This window comes from Podarcis vaucheri (assembly GCF_965113315.1).
Source record: "Podarcis vaucheri genome assembly, chromosome: 3".
In the NCBI taxonomy this organism is placed as follows: domain Eukaryota; kingdom Metazoa; phylum Chordata; class Lepidosauria; order Squamata; family Lacertidae; genus Podarcis; species Podarcis vaucheri.
In genome coordinates this window covers 20862802-20885017 of record NC_138761.1, presented here as the reverse complement: position 1 = coordinate 20885017, position 22216 = coordinate 20862802, and the positions used below count along the sequence as shown (strand labels likewise).

At 44.9% G+C, this 22216-nt stretch overlaps 1 protein-coding gene across 1 annotated transcript in view; it reads left to right on the top strand.

The window, feature by feature from the left end:
• Positions 1 to 22216, top strand: part of TTC7A (tetratricopeptide repeat domain 7A) — a 194337-nt gene that overhangs the window by 37527 nt on the left and 134594 nt on the right. Inside the window, exons 8-10 of the mRNA XM_082217467.1 lie at positions 888 to 951; positions 10723 to 10860; positions 12110 to 12193. Coding sequence (XP_082073593.1) covers positions 888 to 951; positions 10723 to 10860; positions 12110 to 12193 — 286 coding nt within the window. The remainder of the gene's footprint in view (positions 1 to 887; positions 952 to 10722; positions 10861 to 12109; positions 12194 to 22216) is intronic.

Below are 22216 nucleotides of genomic sequence, written 5' to 3'. Positions count from 1 at the left end.
AAAGATCACAACATATATAATCAGAATAAAAACAACAGCCCAATAACAACAACCCCTGAAAAGAGCCACATTTTAAAAGGCCTGGTTAAAAAGGAATGTTTTTGCATGGTGCCTAAAGGTGTATAATGAAGGCGCCAGGCTAACTTCCCTGGGGAGAGCATTTCATAGACGGGGAGCCACTGCAGAGAAGGCCCGTTCTCGTGTTGCCACCCTCTGGACCTCGAGGAGGAGGAGGCACACGAAGAAGGACCTCAGAAGATTATGTCAGGGTCTGGGCAGGTTCATGTTTAAAGAGTAGTCCTTGAGTTATTGAGGTCCTGGCACCATGAGGGAAGCAGAAGATCAGTTTGGCTAGAGGAGGAAAAAATCTAGTAACAGGAAAGGATATGTGTTAGCTCTCAGGGTCTGAAGTTGGAGGGTTGGGAGATGTGTATTAGGGAACGAAGGTCTTGGAGGAACGGCAAAGAGCTGAGGAGGTTTGTGCTGGATTTCAGATATTAGCTCAAAACCACAGGCAGCTCTTTGGTTGTGGGTCTCTGTGGGCCCCGTACAATCTGTGTTTTATTACCATTTTCTTAATATCCCATCTGTGAAAACTTAACTTGTCATCTGGAGTTGTTGTTTTTTGCCCAGGAGAGAAATTGCTTCATGTGTAGAAGTTGTGTCTAACCAAACAGCTTTGCCTCGCTTGAGTCAGGGCTGAGTTTTCTCTTAGGATACAGCCTGCCGCTTTTAGTCATCCTGGCCTGAAGAAGCGGTTATATAACGTATGAATCATGCATGAGACGGTTCAAGTTACTAGTCCTGTGGTGGTGTTAACAAGAGTGTCCCATGAGTGAGCTGCTGGTGTTGCTTATATTAAAACAACAGGTTTGTTTGTCTTTCAGCATCTACAGCCCCCATGACAACGTTGAAGAGGCGCTCCTCCTCCTGCTTATCAGTGAATCTATGGTAAGCCAGATAGGAATACTTATAAAGAAGGGTAATAATGAAAGCATGCAATAATCATTAGGATAATACTTGGTATTTTCAGGATGGCATTTCCAGCTTTCTTTTGCGATCTGCAAACTGGCTTCCTGTTCACAAAATCTTGCCTGTTCAGTGGGGAAGAAAGCAGCAGTTGTCTTTTAATACAGCAGAGAAAGAGAGAGAGCTGCCACTTGTTTTTGTTTTTTGAAGCATCGCTCAATGATGACAGATTAAGCAAACGTTCAGCGAGCAGTCTGAGAAATTTAATAGAAAACTGTGAGTCACCCTTAACGTGGCATAGGAACAATATCATCACCCCCCTTTCTTTCTTTTGCAAAACAGGCTTAATTTTTATTTAATTAAAAAGAAGTCTTTTCTTCACTGTGTTATATGAACCTTATTTTAAAACCGCCCAGAGTGGACCAGGTGACAAACAACAGATCTTTGGTGCTTTGGTGCTGATGATTTATTGATTTATACCTTGGGGTGTTTTTTTAACAACAAATACACAAGGTGGCTTACCTAAAACCAATGTAATACAAAATAAGAAGGAAATACAACTTAAAAAACAAGCAGTTTTGAACAGCAGAATACGCAGTAAAATCAAGTAAATCCACAGTGCCCTACAAGGCAAATTTAACAGGATTTTTCACTTAAGGCTGAGGTTTTCAACATTTGGGCGAGTAACAGGTGAGGGGCATGATAGATTATGCACAGTGTGGAGAATTCTAGAACCTGTGGTCATCCCATGAAGAATGTTGAGAGATTCAGAACAGGCAAAATAAAGTACCTCTCCACATAGCGCCTAAGCTGAACTGTGGAATTTGCTTTCACTAAGAGAGAGAGAGAGAGAGTTTGGATTTGATATCCCGCTTTATCACTACCCAAAGGAGTCTCAAAGTGGCTAACATTCTCCTTTCCCTTCCTTCCCCACAACAAACACTCTGTGAGGTGAGTGGGGCTGAGAGACTTCAGAGAAGTGTGACTGGCCCAAGGTCACCCAGCAGCTGCATGTGGAGGAGCGGAGACACGAAACTGGTTCACCAGATTACGAGTCTACCGCTCTTAACCACTACACCACACTGGCTCTCAGTGATGCAGCAATGGCCTTAAAAGAGGAGGATGACCAACTTGGATGGCCTTAAAAGAGGAGGATCAGGCTATTAATGGCTGCCAGCCACAATGGCTACGTTCTCTTTCCACTATTGGAGGCCGTATGCCTTTGAATACCAGGTGCTGAGACTGTACCTTGTGACAGCGAATTCCATCATTTAAATACGAACTGTGTGAAGAAGTAACAGGTTTGGGCATCTCTAGGTAGGGCTGAGAAAGACCTCTGTCTGAACCACTTCCAGTCCGATGGACCAATGATCTAACACAGTATGAGGTACCTTCCTGTGTTTCTTATGGCTCAGGTGCCAAAATAGCCTAACCAGTCTGAGGTGGCATGCATCTTGGGCTGGCCTTCGTGCCTTGGTCCATCCCCTAGAAGCCTATGTGACATTCAGGAGTTCTGAGACAGCTGCGCAGGCGGTTCCTCTGTGGATTTTTGAAAATAGCATTTGTACCCCACCTTTCCTCTAAGGCAGGGTTTCCCAAAGTTAAGTCTCTGGCTGTTTTTTGGACTACAGGCCCATCATCCCTAGCTAGCAGGACCAGCGGTCAGGGATGATGGGAACTGTAGTCCAAAAACAGCTGGAAGCCCAAGTTTAGGAAACATTGCTCTAAGGAGCTTTCACTGTGCTTCAAGTATGGGAATAATTATCTGAAGGTAAAAGTTGGAAATCTGATAGCTAATTATAGGTGTGCCTTGGCCTGGGTTTTTATAAAACATCTGTTTAACAATCCACCAATACTGTAATTCATGCTGCCTGTTCAGTGTCTATTCCTGAGGAACCCAAGTGCAGGTAGATTAAGAGCTGGCCTTAAAACTTTCCTGGGCCTGTTTTAGTCACCCTCCCTCTTCAACAGGATTTCTAGGGCTGCTGAATATAAGCCAGAGCTGTCTCTAAGCTGGGAAAGGAATATTTTTCTGTCAGCATTTTTCTCCCAGAACCCTCATCCCTGAGCATTTTTATTTTGAAATTCTTTCATTTACACAATGAAGATCTGTCCCTCAGTTTTGATGCAGTTCATAAGCCTGTCACCCAAGCCATTGTCGCTGTAATTTGGTTTGGGGTTTTTTTTAATGGCAAGAGAACGTGTTCCCCTCAGTGTGGCATCTCCCAGTCATGTTGTAGATTAACAAAACACACCACAAGTGGTGCAGAGTAATTTGGCTTGCCTTCTCTCTCTCTCTCTCTCTCTCTCTCTCTCTCTCTCTCTCTCTCTTTTCCATCAGCTGAATTGGAAAACAGACTGCCTGTAGCCAAGACTAATAAACAGTGTGCCCAGTGTAGCAGAGTTTGGGAATCATTTATCACCGTCTTATTATTGAGTTAAATGGCCAGATGGGATTTGACCTGGAAAAAAGTCTGAGAAAGAGGGAAGGTGGTGGAAGCAGGACTGCAAAAAATTCTGTTGCCTTTTGCTTGAGTAAGAACAGGAAGAAGAGGCCTGCTGGATCAAGCCAAAGGCCATTTAGTGCAGGCGGGAATCTCCACATATGATCCCCAGCAACAGATACATACTGCCTCCATCAAAAGAAGCAGAACATCACCATCTTGGCTAGCCGCCATTGATAGTTTTATTCTCCCTAAATTTGTCTACTCCTAAAGCCATCCAAGATGGTAGCCCTCACTACTTCTTGTGGGAACAAATTCCGTAGTGTGAAGAAGTACTCCCTCCCCCCCAGTGCTATTTTTTTAGAGAAAGAGGTGTCGGAGCTCACCATGAATGCATCCCTTGTTCTCTTAGAAAGGCAATGGGATCCACCTGAGAGGTGCCAGAATTGAGTTCCAGCAAGTTCTGACGGAAAAAAGCCTTCCATCTTACCTCATGTCTCCTCTTAACTTTTCTCCAAACTAGGAAGTCCCAAATATTGTAACATCTCCCCATAGTGGAATTGCTCCACTCCCTTGATTATTTTGGTCACCCCCTTTTGTTGTACCACTTGCAGCCCCGCAATAGCCTTTCAGAGGTGTACACAGTATTCCAAGCGTTTGCACCAGAGATTTGTATAAAGGCATTAGGATATATCGGCAGTTTTATTTTTTATTCCTTTGTTACAGTCCTTAGCATGGAATCCCATCTTAAACAATGCTTCCCACCAGTTTCCGTAGAACAGGTGTTGAGCTAACTGGCCTGTAGCTTCCACACTCCCAATTCTTCTTAGTTTAATTTTTAATTTTTAATGCTCCATTCTCTTTGTTGGCTCTATTGGGTTAGTTGGGTAGAATTCTACAAACTAACAGTGTCTTCCCTTTTTCTGCTGTGGATCATTATGCAGCCAAAACAAGACCGGAATCTGCATGCATCTCAACAAGCTTTGGGAAACTCAAGGGCAAAAGATTCCTGTATTGCGGAAGTTGGGCTAGATCAGGCATAGGCAAACTCGGCCCTCCAGATGTTTTGGGACTACAGCTCCCATCTTCCCTGATCACTGGTCCTGTTAGCTAGGGATGATGGGAGTTGTAGTCCCAAAACATCTGGAGGGCCGAGTTTGCCTATGCCTGGACGCGATGACCGTTGGGGTCCCTTCCAACTCTATAGTTCTATGGTTTGCAGAAGTACAAATAATAATAATAATAATTCAGGTTGAGGGGAGACCCTAAAAGTGTGCATAAATCAGAGACACACCTATGAGGACTGAGCACGCTCAGTGTGCACTGAATGCTGACTGACTTGGTATATGAATAAGTGTTTAAAACTAGGGGTGTGTGTGGAACAGAGTGTTCTGGAAGAGAAGAAAATGGTTGAAACCCTGAACAGGCATAATCTGCCCTGCAAAATTTTGTTGCAAACCCTATTTTCTGGTCTTTGTTTTTTTTTTAAATAGGAGTAAATGCTATTTTTAAGAAAGTTCAGCTGCAGCTCCGCTCCCTCATTCCACCCAAGGAACTACAACAAATGCTTTTACTTCACTTCTGTAGAACAGGGGAAAGGAGGCTGGTTTTTGTTGGGCAGGAGAGGGAAATGTTGGAGGAGGGAACAGCCCCCACCCCCACCCCGTGCCACACATCCCTAGTGCAAACAAGATGTAGGGTGCAGGTTGGTGGCCAGGAAGGGGACAATAAAATAGCCTGAGCCTGCCCTGGTGAGAACACTCTCTTCCAAGAACTTATGTGTTTGGTTATAATTGATAATTTCAGAGCAGAGGGTAATCTCCAGTGAAGCATGTTAACAGCTTTAATATTGTTATTTATTCCAGAGCTGAGTTTCAAAGCTCTCTAAAATGAAAGAGGTTTTATACAGAGCCACTCATAATTCTGATGCTATCCCGAGATAACTTAACTCCTGTACGTTTGCTCCCGTTACCTCTCTCATCTGTTCCCCTCCGTTCCCCTCACAGCCCGTCTCCTCACAGCTCCAAATGTCACGTTCCCACCCGCGGTTCTCTGCCTGTCACTCTTTCTCACTCCACCCAACATCCCACCCCACTTCCACGCTGTCAATCATCACTTCACTCACTCTTATGTCACAGTGCCCTTTAGTTCTGTGCTCTGAATGAGCTCATTCGGCTTACGTCACCGCCCCCCTCCGTGTGTTGAATCGGACAGCCGGACGCATGGTTAAACTACAGAGTTTGCTACCACAGGATGTGGTGACGGTCATAGAATCACAGGATGATCGTAGAATCATATTTTGAAGGTGCTAGAGGGTGCTCGGTGGTCTGCCTTGCTGGCTTCCTTCTTATCCGCCTTGGGGGGCCCGGGAAGGATTTTTCATTTTTGTCTGCCGTCGGTTAGAATTTGCAACTCTGCTCCAAGCTGGAGGCACCATATGGTGATTCTGCCAAGCTACCATCTCTGCATAACGTTTCTGTATGTAGAGCACTCGCATAATTGCTTTGAAAGGTCACCCTGTGAGTATGGAATATAATTTTGGAAGCAGTCCAGTGACGTATTCCTGAAATATATGCATATTTGTGTTTTTTTCTAAATGGGTTCTCCTGTGAGCGTCCCTGCATGCAGCTCAGACGGTGTGTTCATCGAGCCTAGCATTGTGTCTTCTGATGGGCAGCTGCTCTCCAGGGTCCTAGAGACACAAGTCTCCCCACCAGTGATCCTTTTTTAGCTGGAGATGTCAGGGGCTGAACGGGGGGCTTTCTGCATCTAAGGCATGTCCCCTTGCCTCTGAGCTACATGGTCACCACGCTCACAGAGGGTTCTGCTTGTGGATTTGTCACAGGCATCTGGTTGGCGCCATTGTAAGAACAGGAGGCTGGACTATATAGGCCATCATCCTGATCTCCCAGGGTCTTCTTATGTTCTTGTAAGCACCAGAAAAGGAATCTCCAATAGTCCCGGGTACAAAGTTTAAGAATTGGCAAATTCATATGTCACTCTAGTGATATGTGACCTTATAGGTAAGGTGTTACTATGAAGTTTCGCTAAATAAATAAGTTTCGGACAACTCCAGCCATGAGGAAAACCTCATAGTTGTACAATATAGTTGTGCAACGTAGTTGTAGCGCTCAGCTACATTAGTCAAAATGCAGTGATTTGAATGTGTTATAAACATGCAACACCGGATAACGCCAGAGAGCACAAAACCTTTCTACAGCATTTTTACATAGGGTCGTGTGTTTTTTAAAGTATTGTTATAATGATTTAATTTCTGACTTATTTATAGTGTTTTTCCCCCTGTATGTAGATCCATCCACCCTCCAACCTTCTTAAGTGATTATTGTCAAAAGAAGAAACACTATTTGTGCAAGTGATACTTAAATTGTATTTTTATGTTGTGAGATCTAGGGGTGAAGGGCAGTATACAAATATAATATATAATAATAATAATAATAATAATAATAATAATAATAATAATAATAATAATAATAGGCCATGCCCCTTCTGCATTTGGTGTATGGCACCATTGCCTGGGCTTGGATCAAATAGAAAGCACTTCCTTTTTATTGCAGCGCTAACAGGCGAAATTTGTAGTTACATGTATTCCTGTCCCCGTTTTTTGTAAGCCCAAAGCTTGCGGTAATGTACTAGTTCGGGTGAATATTCTATCTGTGCTAAGGCATCACTTTAAAATTCCTAGTTTGGCCCACTGACAAATGCCCGAAATAGCTGACTCTGATGCGAAGCTGATTACTGGCTTTCAGAATATGTGGGGGCTTGTTCGGCGCAGCTATTTTTCACAACTAAATGCGGCTGCAGAGCTACTGATGCAGAAACTTTTTAATAGCGTGGTATGCAATGTGTGGAAAGGTTTAATTGACAGCAAGGTTGATTATGCACATCCTTCCACAAACCTCTGCCTTTCCCCAGTGCTGTTTTTAAATCTTCCTTTTCAAAGAACGCCCCGTGACAAAGTGCCGTTGATTATGGCCCGCAGAAGATCAAACCCCCAGAAAAAAAAAGCTTTCCTTCATTCAATAGATTTTACTTTCCTCTTGTATTAGGGCATAAAGAATAGCCACACCTCTGGGAACAGTTGAGGAGTGAGCGTATGAATTGGCTCTGAATCCATTTCCTGCTCATCTCTCTCTGCTCAGAGTGAATTGACAAGTTCAAATGACTTTTTTTTTGGGGGGGGACATGCCCACCCACCTGTGATAGAGCATCTATTTTACATGCCCCTGGGTTCAGCCCTTTGCATCTCTAGGTACAGTAAGACTGAGAGAAACTCCTCTCTGAAACTCTGGCAAACCGCTGCCAATCAGGATAGTTAATGGATCGGAAATCTGATTTTTGTTTGACTCAACCTCCCATGGTTCCTGGCCATTGCCCATGCTGGCCGGGACTGATGGGAGTTATAGTCCAGCAGCCTTTGGAGGGACACAGTTTCTCCATCTCTAGACAAAGCTGAGTAGGAATGAAGCAGCTTCGTTTGTCCTCCACCGCTAACTGCAAGTGCAGGGATTTTACAGATCAATAATAATAATAATAATAATAATAATAATAATAATAAATTTTTATTTATACCCCGCCCTTCCCGGTTCAAAAACCAGGCTCAGGGCGGCTAACAACAAATTTAAAACACTTAATTGCAAAATTGCATAAAATACAGTATAAAAACATGAATAACAATAAAATTCAAAGTTCAAAAATCAATTTGGGGAAAACCCATCCAATAAGCATTAGATAGTCACCAGGACTAGCTGGCTGAATTAGTCCTTGGGCCAGTAAGGAGGCCAGGGGAGAATTAGCTGTGGGGTCTCAGAGCGGGTAATCTTCATAAAAGGGGAGAAGAAGGGAAGGGAAGGGAAGGGAAATAAAAGATCAGGCTGAATTCAAATTAAAGGCCAGGTGGAATAGCTCTGTCTTACAGGCCCAACGGAAGGAGGTTAAATCCTGAAGGGCCCTAGTCTCATGGGACAGAGCATTCCACCAGGTCGGAGCCATCACTGAAAAGGCCCTGGCCCTGGTGGAAGATAGTCTGACTTCCTTAGGGCCTGGGACCTCTAAACTATGGTTATTCATGGACCATTAACTGAACCCATTTCTCAGTGTGCCCTTAGTTCATGCTGCAGTGATTTCATAGAATTGTAGAATTGGAAGGGACCCCGAGGGTCATCTAGTCCAACCCCCTGCAGTGCAGGGATCTCAACTAAAATATCCATGACAGATGGCCACCCAACCTCTGCTTAAAAACTTCTAAGGAAGGAGAGTCCACCACCTCCCGAGGGAGACCATTCCACTGTGGAACAGCTCTTACTGCCAGAAAGTTTTTCCTGATGTTTAGTTGGAATCTCCTTTCTTGTAACTTGAAGCCATTGGTTTGGGTCCTACCCTCCAGAGCAGGAGAAAACAAGCTTTTCCCCTCTTCCCTTAAGATATTTGAAGATGGCTATCATATCTCCTCTCAGTCTCCTGTTTTACAGGCTAAACATACCCAGCTCCATCAACCGTTCTTCATAAGGCTTTCAAATGTTTGCCTTGGGGCATTGTAAGGAAAGAGTGGCAGAGAGGGAGTGCAATTCATGCTTCTGTTTCCACTGCTTCTGAGACTTTTGCAAAATAACAGGAGATGTGCGTCTGAGGTCCAATGTGGTATTGTGAGTAGGATGTTGGACTGGGGAGACCTGGGTTAGAATCCTCCCATAGTGGCCTTGGGCCTGTCATCCTCTCCCTTTCTCTCTCTAATCTATCTCATAGGGTGGTTGTGAGGATTACATGGGGAAACTATGTACTGTACCTTGAGCTCCTTGTAATAATAATAATAATAATAATAATAATAATAATAATAATAATAATATATTATTTATACCAATGTAGTCATGCTGGCCACATGACCCGGAAGCTGTACGCTGGCTCCCTTGGCCAATAAAGCGAGATGAGCACCGCAACCCCAGAGTCGGTCACGACTGGACCTAATGGTCAGGGGTCCCTTTACCTTTACCTTTATTTGTTGCACTTCTGTTCATCAAGCTCCCTGGCCTGGACTTACTCACGTGGCTCTACAGTCCCAAGCGATGTTCTCTCTGCTCATGCCTTAGATTGCTTTACAAAGGGGAACAAACAAATACATGGAGGTTTCAGTGGCTGAAGTCTACCCCTTGGGGTGACAGCAAGCATGTCTCTTAATGCCTGGTAACAAATGTGGGAGGGGGCTGTCACTATCTTATTCTGTATGTCCAATACATCTGGTTGGCCGCTCTGGGAGCAGGATGGTGCTCTTATGTGTTCATAGCTGCCCTTTTTGGAACAAAATAAAAAAATTCCTTCCAGTAGCACCTAAGAGACCAACTAAGTTTGTCATTGGTATGAGCTTTCGTGTGCATGCACACTTCTTCAGATACACGAAAACTCATACCAATGACAAACTTAGTTGGTCTCTAAGGTGCTACTGTAAGGATTTTTAAAATTTTGTTTCGACTACGGCAGACTAACATGGCTACCTACCTGTATCTTTTTGGAACTGTTTGCACTCAAGGGTTTGCATATGACCAGACAAATAAGTATGCTTTAAAGTTTAAGCAACGTATTCCTTTGCAAGCCAACATTAACCTGAGGAGGACTCTCTGCAGCCACGCTGCAATGCGAAACATCTTTAAAAAGTGGGGGAAAGTGGAGGAGTATTCTTTTGTTTTGCCTCGTTTTAAAAGGTTGCCGTCGTAAAGTTGCAGGCAGCTGAAGTACCGTATTTTTTGCTCTATAAGACTCACTTTTTCCCTCCTAAAAAGTAAGTGGAAATGTGTGTGCATCTTATGGAGCGAATGCAGGCTGTGCAGCTATCCCAGAAGCCAGAACAGCAAGAGGGATCACTGCTTTTGCTGCACAGTGATCCCCCTTGTTGTTCTGGCTTCTGAGATTCAGAATATTTTTTTTCTTGTTTTCCTCCTCCAAAAACTAGGTGCGTCTTATGGTCTGGTGCGTCTTATAGAGCGAAAAATACGGTAATTGGGCGCACCATTTTAAGTGCGGCCCCGGGCCTTGAAGCATTCTGGCGCTGTGGGGCTCTTGTCATCTCTCGTTCTAGAGGTTTCTGAGAGATAATCTGAGGGAATCGTCTCCCAGCGTTTCTGTAAATGCATTCTGCCTTCCCAAATTAGCTTCCTGCGGATGAACGCAGGGGGCTGGATAGGGGCACTTTTGCTTGGACATGCAGTGCGTGGCTGGCGACCTTTCTGAGGTGTGCTTGGCTGTCTCCGCTCGTTCCTGCTGGACCTGACCTTTCTTTTTATTCTGAATTTACTCCCAGGCAAACCAGGACGCAGTAATTAGCCGGGCCCCTGAGCAGAAAGACGACCGAGCCATCAGCCTCCAGGATGCGTCGGCGGTTTACGATCTTCTAACTATCACACTGGGCAGAAGAGGGCAGTATGTCATGCTTTCTGAGGTAACTACTCCTAGGTTTTCTTCTGTCTTTTTTTTATCACCCCCAAAACAACAAGGCAGCACTCTACGTTCTTCCAAACACACACCAGCTTGCTTATAACGTTTGCTGAAGTGTATCCAAGTGGCACTACATCTTACTGAAACATTTATGGGTGTACACATGTTCTGCCTGGGGCCGTGTGCAATACATCCCATGACTCCAGAGGAGGGAGACTCCTAAGGCCACCTTTCTTAACGCTGGCAACGTGGGAGCTGCTGTAATGCGGCTTCTTCCCACGACGCAGCAGTGATACGAGGAGCGTAATTCACTTTTGAAATTTTGCTGTTGTGGGATGTGGGGATGGCTATCAGCTGTTATGAGTGGGGCCTGCAACAAAATGTTGCGCTGTATCCTCACCTCCTAGCAGGAGAATTCCTCCAGGTCGCACCATTCCACCCTCCCACTTTCCTACTCTCCCACACAACTACAGTGGTACCTTGGTTTGCAGATGCTTCAGGTTAAAGTGGTACCTCAGGTTAAGAACAGTTTCAGGTTAAGAACGGATCTCCAGAACGAATTAAGTTCTTAACCCGAGGTACCACTGTATGGAAAACGAGCAAGGTCCCAAGCAAAGAAGAATGGCAACTTAAACTGTTGGAATTGTGCCTAGCTTGTGGATCTAACATATAGAATAAGAGAACATGAAGAAAATACGTTTAAAGAAGATTGGAAATTGTTTACTGAATATGTGGGGGGAAATTGTGCACACTTGAAAAAGCTGGCAGCATTAAGATAAAGTCAACAGTGTAAATAAGTTTTGATGGATGTAACAATGGAATACTGAATGGTTTAGTTTATGGGAAATATGCAGGGATTCATGTTATGCAAAATGAACCATGGAAAGAGAAGAAGGGAAGTCATTGAGATTTTAAGGTTGTTTAAATGAATATTCTAAAATGTAAAACAGAAAATTTAATAAAAATTGTATAAACAAAAAAATTGGGGGGGGGGACACTACTTAACAGAATTAGATCCAATATATTGATGAAAATGTGTTCTCCAAAACAGTGGGAAAGGCTAACAGCAGCACCCAAGAGACTTTACTTGATCCCACCAGATCAGGCTGTCTCCTGTGCAGCTAAAACCTGAACTATCCCAGATGGACAATTTTTAATCCCACTGAAAAAAAAACACCTTTTGGTAATGAATTCCACAAAAGTTGAGAATCTGCTGAATGATAATACTTGTGCTTTCTTCTTTTTCTCCCCAGTGTTTGGAGAGAGCAATGAAACTTGCATTTGGTGAATTCCACCTATGGTATCAACTGGCCCTTTCCATGGCAGCTTGTGGCAAGGTAAGGCACAAACACAAAGAACTTTTACATTCATGGAAAAGTTTCCATTATCTATACTCAATTCTCCAAAGCAAATGGTAATTTGAACTACAGTTGAACTACATCCTATCCTTTCCCCCAAACGGGCCCAGTATGAGTATTATTGTAATATTATATTGATTAATAGGTGCATAAAGTATTATTCTAATCACAGTTTCTTCCAATGCTGAGCTCAGGTGGTTGAGTGTGTTAACTCTATTTTTCCCCCTTTCTAATTTAGATTTTCATTGAATTTCCAAAAACAATTACGTATTAACTTCAACTTTAATATTATTTCCCTTTGGCATTTTGACTTCCCACGCTTCCCTCCATGATGTTTTTGTTCCCACCCTTTTTCCTGCTGCATTGTACACCATACATTCATCCAATACATATCCTCTATTACATTCATTATCGTTTTGTTTCTGCTTCTCGTACTTCGAATCCTGCTCCCTGACTTCATTTGACTGTGGCATTTTGAGTACGTTAACTCTCAAAGCCAAATTGGGTTGCCCAAAGGGTGGCGTTGTGGGTTAAACCACAGAGCCTAGGACTTGCTGATCAGAAGGTTGGTGGTTTGAATCCCCGCGACAGAGTGAGCTCCGGTTGCTTGGTCCCTGCTCCTGCCAACCTAGCAGTTCGAAAGCACATCAAAGTGCAAGTAGGTAAATAGGTACTGCTCCTGCGGGAAGGTAAACGGCATTTCCATGCGCTGCTCTGGTTCGCCAGAAGCGGCTTAGTCATGCTGGCCACATGACCCGGAAGCTGTATGCCGGCTCCCTCGGCCAATAAAGCGAGATGACTGGACCTAATGGTCAGGGGTCCCTTTACCTTTACCTTTATATAATTGGAGCACAGCCTTTCTTTGCTGAAGTACAAACATTTGTGAACTAAATAATCTTGGCTACGATATAAGGCAGCTTTTTATACTGCAAGGATGTCCTGGTCTCCTACCTAATCTTGTTAAATGTTCTGGAAGCTAAATGGCATGATCTCTGTGAATTGATCCAAGATCTGTAAATATTCTGTGTCTGATACTTTGAGCAGAAGCAATTTCTTTCTCCATCTGTGAAGTATTTCAGCCCTAGCACTGAAGCTTTCCCAAAGGATTCCTGCTCTATCCTCTGCAATGCTGTCATCTCACTAATGGCAGGGACAGGACGTGTGGACTAGGGCTTTTATCATACTCTGCAGCTTGATGGCAGAGAGCCAGAGGGATGGGGGCAGGGAGGAAAGAGGATGCTATCTCTCCAGACCACCAAAGGCACTTGAGGTTTTCCAAGGCAGAAGATCTCTTTTCACCTGTCTCTCTGCCACAGCCAATTCCTGACCTCATTAGAAACATGAGCCCACATCCCGAGGTTTTACTTTCAGACTTGCAGCACCGGGAATAAATATGTGACATGATGGAAACATAGCAGGACAAGTGCTTCAATTGCCCCATAAATCTTCAAAATCTTTGAACCTAGTATCTTGTAAAGAGTAACCAGAGGATCAGCCCTTGTTCTCATCCTGTGTCCTGGACCCTCTCTGTCCATGATACCCCCCACTCTGCTGTGGTTTATTTCTTATTTCTTTATTGGGTTTATATATTGCCCTATACCAAGCAGGTCTCAGGGCGGTTCACAGAATAAAATCAAAATACAGAACCACAAAATACATAATCAAAATAACAACAACAACCCTATAACCCCCCCCCCCCAAAAAAAAACACATTTTAAAAAGGCGTAGGTTGTCCAACCTGAGCTTGGTAAAAACACCACCTTGTAAGCGCTCGTAAAAGGAGAAAAATAACACCAATTTTCTCTTGCTGGTCAACCTGTTAGTGCGATGCAAAGGTTTATCCCTATTCATACTTTATAATGGCATTTTGGCTTTCTTGAACAAAGGCTGTACTTTCTCGATCAACTGCAACCTGCAGCCTAATTTTGAAAGTTCAGATTTATGGGAAGAGCAGCCTGTCCCTCTTCCTGCAGCAGCCTGTAGGGTGGCAAGCGAGGAGATGCTAGAAAGAGAGAGAAAACAAGGTTTGGGGGCACACCATGTGCGCCATGCCCCCCACATGACTCCTGAAGGAATGTAGCCCTTGACAGAAAACAGGTTGCCCCCCTGTTCTAGGTATACAGTTTCCCCCCACTATGAACAGCACGTATCATGAAATGTGCTGAATATAGTTTGCAGGTGAGCTAGTGAATTGATAACTACTAACAAAAAATATAAACCACAGAGCCTAGGACTTGCCAATCAGAAGGTCGGCGGTTCGAATCCCCGCGACGGGGTGAGCTCCCATTGCTCGGTCCCTGCTCCTGCCAACCTAGCAGTTCGAAAGCATGTCAAAGTGCAAGTAGATCAATAGGTACTGCTCTGGCGGGAAGGTAAACGGCGTTTCCGTGCGCTGCTCTGGTTCGCCAGAAGAGGCTTAGTCATGCTGGCCACATGACCCGGAAGTTGTATGCAGGCTCCCTCGGCCAATAAAGCGAGATGAGCGCCGCAACCCCAGAGTCGTTCGTGATTGGACCTAATGGCCAGAGGTCCCCTTTACCTTTAACAAAAAATCTCTTGGCTTTTCTAATTGTTGCGATAGAAGTCCAGGTGGCACACACAGGGGCTCCTCAGCAGCTTCCCATCCCGGCACAGACCAGAGCCAGACCAGAGAGCTTCTGCCAGGGTAATCTGCATCAGATCCGTCCAAATTCTAGCTCTCCATAAGGACTGTCAAGTTTTTAGGCAGGAGGGTAGTTGGGAAATAAGGATGGAGAGTGGCTAGCTTTCTTCCAAGCCCAACTCCCTTATACTTAGCTTTCCACACAGGATCCAGACATGGGGAACAAAAGTGGCGGGGGCACTTAAACCAGGCTTAGAGGTCCATGAGTAAGAATTGTGTGAAGATGTTTCTCTTGCAAGGCCATGTGAGAGTCGCTGGTGCCAATCGGAAGCAGGCCTTTGGTCTCTAGCACACACGGAAGAAGTGCCAGTCGATCTCGGAGGCAGGAAACAGGGTCTGAAGGGGATAAGTTGCCGTGTATAATGAATAGGGATGCATACATGCTATGCTGTTTATGCCTGCCTATAAACATGGATCACTCATAGCTTAGTGGCATGAATCACTCCTATGTTTCAAAACAGAGTTCCCTTGGGAAAAGGGGCTGATTGTTAAATCCCTAGCTCTGGGGATTGTAGCATCTGTTGTACCCTGGCAACTCTCAGCAAACTACAGTTCCCAGGATTTTTTTTTGGGAAAGCTGTGTGCTTTAAATGAAGTGAGGAAAAGGCTGGCTACCATCTTAGATGACTTCAAAAGGGGACTAGTCAAATTTTAGGAGGATGAGGCTACTAATGGCTTCCAGCTACGATGGCTTCATGGTTCCTCTAGGGCCAGGGACACTGTGTCTCTGAAATACCAGCCTCTGGGGAACAATAGCTGGAATGGTCTGTTGTTCTGGTGGCATCTAGTTGGCCAGTGAGGGGAACAGGATGCTGGAAGCAGTGGACCTGGGGTCTGATCCACCAGGGCTCTCCCTCTGTGTAGTTATTCTGGAGCAACTGACAGTGAGAACACAAGACCTGATCTTCTGTAAGAGGCTCTAATTCTGATTCTCTTTGGCTGTGTGCGAACGCAGGCCCATAGGCAAAGGAGACAGCCGTTCTGCCTCCCTTAATTGACGCTTGAGATATTTTCTGGGCACGGCAAGGAGTGAAGGGGAGGCTTTGCAAAGAGCTGCTCTGCTCTCGCCGATGCCTTGGTTACTCTGAGCCTCTGCGTGGGCGAGAGAATCAAACGGCTCCCAGCTGATGTTTGCTGTGCCGCTGTAAATTTTGGCAGAGCGTCGGGCAGGGAAAGTACAGCGAGGCTTCTCTGCAATCCGTTATCACCATTTTCGTTGGGCTTTCATCTCCTTCCCTTTTTTTTCTTTTAAAAAGGAAAAGGTCTGCGATGTGCAGAGGCAAGGTGCTCCCTTGCTGTTTCAAAAACGGTGTGCCAAGCGCATTGGCATTCATAGATGGTTGTTAACTTGGGTGACTGTTTCACATTTTAAGTGGCTCTCATGCCAGTCAGGTGTTGTGATATAGAGCACTAGGCCCAGTGCTGGGTTTATGTCCCCAACTCGGGTGAAAAGCCCGTGGGACGTTCACTGTGACACACGTGTTGCTTTTCATGAGACTGCCATGTTTGCATGTAAAATGGGGAAGGGCTAGGATTGACACCTGTCCCTAAGAAAACAAGATCTTCCTGTTTTTGAACGTAAGTGTCCCCTGTCCAGTTTTGGCCCCAAATGGTAGTTGTGTCACTGTTGGTGCGGCTGAGGAAGAGCCTGGCCTGGCACAAGTGATAATAGAAAAAAGGGAGAAGGAGCGAATTCTCCTTTCCTTCCATCTCTTCCCCTCTCCTTCATTCCCTCTCGCTGGTGGTCCCCCTCAGCTGCCACCTGCCAGTCTAGCATGGTGCGGGGCTGCCACTGCTTGGCGTCCTCTGCCGTCCTGACCAGACCTCTCCTTCTCCCTCCTCCTTGTACACAATAAACATGCCAGGGGGGCGTTGGTCAAGTACCAAGCAGGGTCAGCCAAGCTTGCAGGCCTTTGGATCGCAACGTATGTCATCGACTTTCTGTAGAAGGTCTGGAGAGCATGTGAGGCTTTCTGTCCCTCTTGGGCTAATGTCCCCTGAATTGTGGAGGAAACCTTAACAGGGTATTCCTCTGTTTTGGCACCTCTCCTGCCTTTTGTGTGGCCTGCACTGGCCAAGCAGGCGCTGGGGAATGAGACGTCCCTGTTGTGGAGGGGATAATCCCTCAGAAGAATCTGCCTCTGGGTGTTCTGGAGTCTCTGGCATAAGGAAGAAGAAGAAGAAGGAGGAGTAGGAGGAGGAGGAGGAGGAGGAGGAGGAGTTTGGATTTGATATCCCGCTTTATCACTACCCGAAGGAGTCTCAGAGCGGCTAACATTCTCCTTTCCCTCCCCCCCCCAACAAACACTCTGTGAGGTGAGTGAGGCTGAGAGACTTCAGAGAAGTGTGACTGGCCCAAGGTCACCCAGCAGCTGCATGTGGAGGAGCGGGGAAGCGAACCCAGTTCACCAGATTACGAGTCTACCGCTCTTAACCACTACACCACACTGGAACTCCTGGCTGACACGTGCCTTCCTGTCCTAGACACTACTCCATGTCATGATAGGTGCTGGACCGCCTTGTGTCTTGCCTCACTTCAGTCTGTTGCTCCAGCTACTTGTTTCTGTTTCTGTTTTGGAGAAAGGGGCAAGAAACTGATGGACATCGTGCGTGGGAGAGGATAAGGATCAGTGCCCCTGTTTTAAAGTAAGACGTTGCAAGATAGCTCAGTTGGTAGAGCATGAGACTCTTGATTTCAGGGTCATGGGTTCGAGCCCTATGTTGGGCAAAAGATTCTTGCATTGCGGGGGGTTGGACTAGATGACCCTTCCAGCTCTACAACTCTATGATTCTACAAATGTGAATGAGGCTCCAGCACTCCAACTGGCAAATACAATACTCCGGGCGGGGCTTGTACCCATCAATTTTGACGATGTCAGAGAGTGTTTTGGCAAGTTGTAGAAGTGGGGTGATTCCTACACCAGCCTTTACGACTCCAGCCCCCCAGGAATCATGCTGGGCTCCAATGACAAGGATCCTGAGATCACGCTAAGGGTAGCCAAATTCTGTGCGACTGCCATAAAACTTAGGGAACAAGCTGTGCTATCATAATGATTAAGGCCTTAAATGATAATTTTAGGTTATATGTTAGTGACTAAGTTTTAATTTATATATATATTTTAACTGTTATATATATTTTTAACTGTTTAATTTATATATTTATATAAATTTATATATTTATATAAATATATGTAAATATTACATGTTTAATTTATATATTTATATATTAATTTATATATATTTTTAACTGTTATATATATATTTTTAACTGTTGCTATATCTGTATTGTCCCTAATTGCAAATTCAGTTTTTTCCCCTGTCGTGTTTTATAACTTCCTTGATATTGTATGCAGGATGGAACTGGTCTGTGACCGAAATAATAAAATTCATTCAATGTGAATGAGGGCGAGGTCTGGATGATGGGACCTGTCAAGCCCTGCTTAGCCCTGTGTCTCAGCCAAACGCCGCTGCGTTTTGTTATTTTGTCATTCTATCGTTTTTGTCGTTTTATCATTCTCCATGTGGAGAAAGGGTGATTTGTAAATGTAATGGAAAAAGCAAACTTCTGTCACAGGTTTCTTGTGAGGTGCAGGTGAGGGAAGGGACAGAGAAAGGAATAAACGCACTTCTGTGAGCTCTTTGGGACGAAAGGAGGGCGATGTCATGCCCGCCAACATTTCTCAGATGAAAATAGGGAAAACCTATTCCATACCCAAGGGACGCGGGTGGCGCTGTGGGTTAAACCAAAGAGCCTAGGACTTGCCGATCAGTAGGTCGGCAGTTTGAATCCCCACTACAGGGTGGGCTTCCGTTGCTCGGTCCCTGCTCCTGCCAACCTAGCAGTTTGAAAGCACGCCAATGCAAGTAGATAAATAGGTACCGCTCTGGTGGGAAGGTAAATGGCGTTTCTGTGCGCTGCTCTGGTTCGCCAGAAGCGGCTTAGTCATGCTGGCCACATGACCCGGAAGCTGTACGCCGGCTCCCTCGGCCAATAAAGCGAGATGAGCGCCGCAACCCCAGAGTCAGCCACGACTGGACCTAATGGTCAGGGGTCCCTTTATCTTTACCTATTTCGTACCCTCCAACATTTCTCAGATGGAAATATAAATAGACATTGTGTCCAATACGCAAATGCCCCCAAAGTCAGCCATGACCGCAACCCCACCCTCCCGATGGCCAGTTTCAAAGTTTGACTTGGCAGCTTGCAAGGCTGGCAGAAAGCCTTTTAGAAAGTTAGGAGCAACTGTATAAATATATCCGGTGTATGAAATTCTGCAGCGGCAAAGGGATGGAATGGTTTGGGATGCTCCTTCTGGCTGCTTTCCTTTCAAAAGCTTAGCCTGGTTGCTAAGTAACGCACTTTAAAAAAGAAAGAAGGCAGCAGCCGTACATTTGTCTTTCCTTGCAGCCGGGAGCCTTGGGAGATGCAGGGGCCTTCGCCGGCTCCTTAAATAGCACAAGCAAGGAAAGGAAGTTAAAAAGATTGTAGCGGTTCAAGATTTCGTTACAAAGGTCAGCCAGCTAGAGGACATTCGGTGGGTCGATTTCTCTGCCAGGAGAAGAGGGGCAAGAGGGCGTGTAGTGGGGAGAGGGAGATAGAGAGAGATTTGTGCCTCTAAGCACATGGGAATTTCCAAAGATTCCTGAAAATTCATCAAAACCAGAACGAGCCGGCTAAAGCTATATCACCGCTGTGCTTGGATCGCAGCCAGCGGCTTGGACGGCGAATGTGGGATATTGGGTCGTCGTCATAAACTCGGGGGAGTGGGTTTACACTGGATTATATAATCTCTCTAATCCTAGGCAATTGCTTTAATGACAAGGATTGGAAACAGACTGGCTGGCAGTCTCTCCCATCCTTACAATACCAGCTCCCAGCTGCCACATGGGGCGACAAGTGTATAATATCAGCCGAATCTAGGCACCAAATTGCACCAGATGAAGAGAACTAGAATCTGAGACTGCAAGGAGCGGTGCATATATGACAACATGTTTATCATGTGTATCCACTCCATTTGGATTTGGAAGATGGCCCAGGGGAGGCAGAGAAACTTGCATTTTGCAGTGGCCTCTGCAGTCCGAAGGGTATATTGTCTGCTCTGGTGGAGGCTTGCCCTGCTTGGGAAGACTAGCTCTGTTTGAAAGATGGCTTGTCTTCTGCTCAGTTTGTATGCTTGTAAAAAAAGAAAAGAAGAACAACAACAACTTTTTGAAATCAGTACGTTTCCGGTAGCTGCAATTCAATTTCTATACAGTTTCTTCTGGAAGCTGCTTAATTGTATATTTCAAAACCAGTTTAGGTAATCCCTTCCCTTCCCATTAGTCCTCATTTCTCTGTACAGTGGTACCTCTGGTTACGTACTTAATTCGTTCTGGAGGTCTGTTCTTAACCTGAAACTGTTCTTAACCTGAAGCACCACTTTAGCTAATGGGGCCTCCTGCTGCTGCTGCCGCCGCGCCGCTGGAGCACGATTTCTGTTCTCATGCTGAAGCAAAGTTCTTAACCCGAGGTACTTTTCCTGGGTTAGCAAAGTCTGTAACCTGAAGCGTATGTAACCCGAGGTATCATTGTATGTGCCAAACTGACTTGAAATCAACTTTATGTTTGTGCATGCTAGATATTGACCACATTTTCTCTTCTTTTTTTCTTTTTTTCATCCACAGCTTCAAGTTTGGTAGCTAAAATTTCCCCAGACATGTCAGGAAGGGAACACACCTCATCCTTCTGCTCTGGGTTTTTTGTTTTTCTGGGTGCAGTTTCTCCCCAGATAAAGCTTGGGTGGTTCTTATGTGACTCCATCTATTGTGTGTGTGTGTGTGTTTTACATTGGAATTAATTTATAGGAGTTAAGTTATCATTAATCCATGCAATGAAAGCCATCAATTTCTTAAATTCATTAATAATTTCACTTCTATTTATTCTGTGTCATTCATATCATAAATTCAATATCCCTGCTTGATCAAATTGGTTTATTTTCAGTCATTTTGTCATCCCTATATTACTTCAATATGCTTCATTAGCAATGCAGTTAACTCTTTAAGCTAATGCATTATTAATAGATCATTTTAAATATCAGTTTTTTTAATCAGTGATGGAGGGGACCATCAAATCTGAACTGCTGCTCAGTGCAGGACCTGCAGAACGCAACTCATACATCCCTGGCAGAACTCCTATTCACCTCCTGCTTAAACAGCTCCAGCGAAGGAGAGCCAGCCGTCCCCAAAGGCAGTCTGTTCTGTTGTTGAACAGCTTCTATCATTAGGAAATGTCTCTTAATGCTTAGCTGAAATTTGCTTCCCTGCAATTTTCAGATATTAGTTCTCGTCCTGCCCTCCAAAGCCTTAAGAACAATGGTTACTGACCTTGATGGTTTACAGAGTAACTAAGAGGCTTCTGAATATCATTCGCTGGGCAACAAGAGCAGGAGGAAACTGCTGCCCTCATGTCCTATTTGTGGACTTCCCAGAGGCATCTGATTGGTCACTCTGAGAAAGAGGATGCTGGACTGGACAAGCCTTGGATCTGGTGATCCAGCAGGGGGCTTTCTTAAGACCCTTGTCAGAAGCATGAAAGAGACAGCTCGCTGCACACTGTAGCTTGCCAAAATGTAGGCATTTTTTTTCTTTTTAAATGGATGTACGGGGAAGAACTTGGCTGTACTGTAATGGGTGACCAGCAGGTGTTGCAGTCCAGAAACTGAAGCCTGCTTCACGTTTGACTTGGGACGGCCACCCAATGCATTGATCAGAGACATCCAAATATGGAGTTTTGTATGCAGGCCTAGAACTTGTATTGAAATGCTTCCCCGGTTTAAAGTTGCATCACTAATAAGTCTAATTATTACTATCTTGCAGTGGATCTTGCAAACAATGCACTTTCCACCCACAGCCTGACTGAGGAATACTAACATTTTAATTATCTGATTATTTAGACCCTACACAGACGCTGCAGAATCCACTATTACTCTAATATGTGTGATCATTCATTCTCTCATTCTTGTGCACACTGCACAATAGCACATGCGCATGTGTTGCACAAGTGCATGCGCTGGAAAATACAACTGGAATTTGGTACGCATAGAGATGCTCACGACTGTTGCTAAAGATCTCCTCCCTCCCCCCCCCCCAGTCTGAGGATGCAGACCCGGAGTTCCATATCATCTCTTATGGGATGTCGTTTGTACTCAAGATCTACCTGTCTCTATATATTTCTCTGTAATCATATATATCATGAAGTTGGAGGGGATCTAGCTCATCTCAATACTCAGTGCTCAATGCTCAATGCTCAATTCTCAGCACTCAGCTAAATCATCCCAGATGATCGCCCAGCCTCTGTTTAA